At 43.3% G+C, this 497-nt stretch overlaps 1 protein-coding gene across 1 annotated transcript in view; it reads right to left on the bottom strand.

The window, feature by feature from the left end:
- Positions 1–173, bottom strand: part of LOC103798554 (transient receptor potential cation channel subfamily V member 6-like) — a 24950-nt gene extending 24777 nt beyond the window's left edge. The window contains exon 1 of the mRNA XM_009070827.1: positions 43–173. Within this exon, the coding sequence (XP_009069075.1) occupies positions 43–173 (131 nt within the window). The remainder of the gene's footprint in view (positions 1–42) is intronic.
- Positions 174–497: the final 324 nt, after the last annotated feature.

A 497-nucleotide genomic window follows, 5' to 3' on the forward strand; every position in this document is an offset into this window, starting at 1 on the left:
AGCAGAGGAAAGGCAAGACAAGAAGGCTGAAATGCACTGTACCTTTTCTGCTGCAATAAGTAGATTTCATCCAGATGTTTATCCCAGGATTTTTTGCCTTGCAACTTCTGACTTAGTCCATTCCAGATCCGGGAATAGAAGGTATTGCTCTCCCCAAATAAAGGTACCCCCATAGCAAGTCCCTTTTTCTCTCTTGCCTAGCTGCCTGAAAGACAGCAATCCCAACTTCGAAAAAAGTCAGGAAAGGCTCACTACAGGTCACCACTCCACTGTCCCCTGATCTGTTACTTACAGAGACTGTCCGTCAACTGCATCAGCTGATCAAAGTACATGTAAAAACACAAAATAAAATCACTTGTTCCTAGCAGACGATAACTTGAGCCTCATCAATCACTTAGTTTCCAAAATAGCCCAACCCAAAGGTGTGTCTGATTTAGAAGTAGTTCACTAGCAGACTACCCCTCAAAAAGACCCTGTACAGCGCTGAAGAATTCATA

This window comes from Acanthisitta chloris, unplaced genomic scaffold, assembly GCF_000695815.1.
Source record: "Acanthisitta chloris isolate BGI_N310 unplaced genomic scaffold, ASM69581v1 scaffold513, whole genome shotgun sequence".
In the NCBI taxonomy this organism is placed as follows: Eukaryota; Metazoa; Chordata; class Aves; order Passeriformes; family Acanthisittidae; genus Acanthisitta; species Acanthisitta chloris.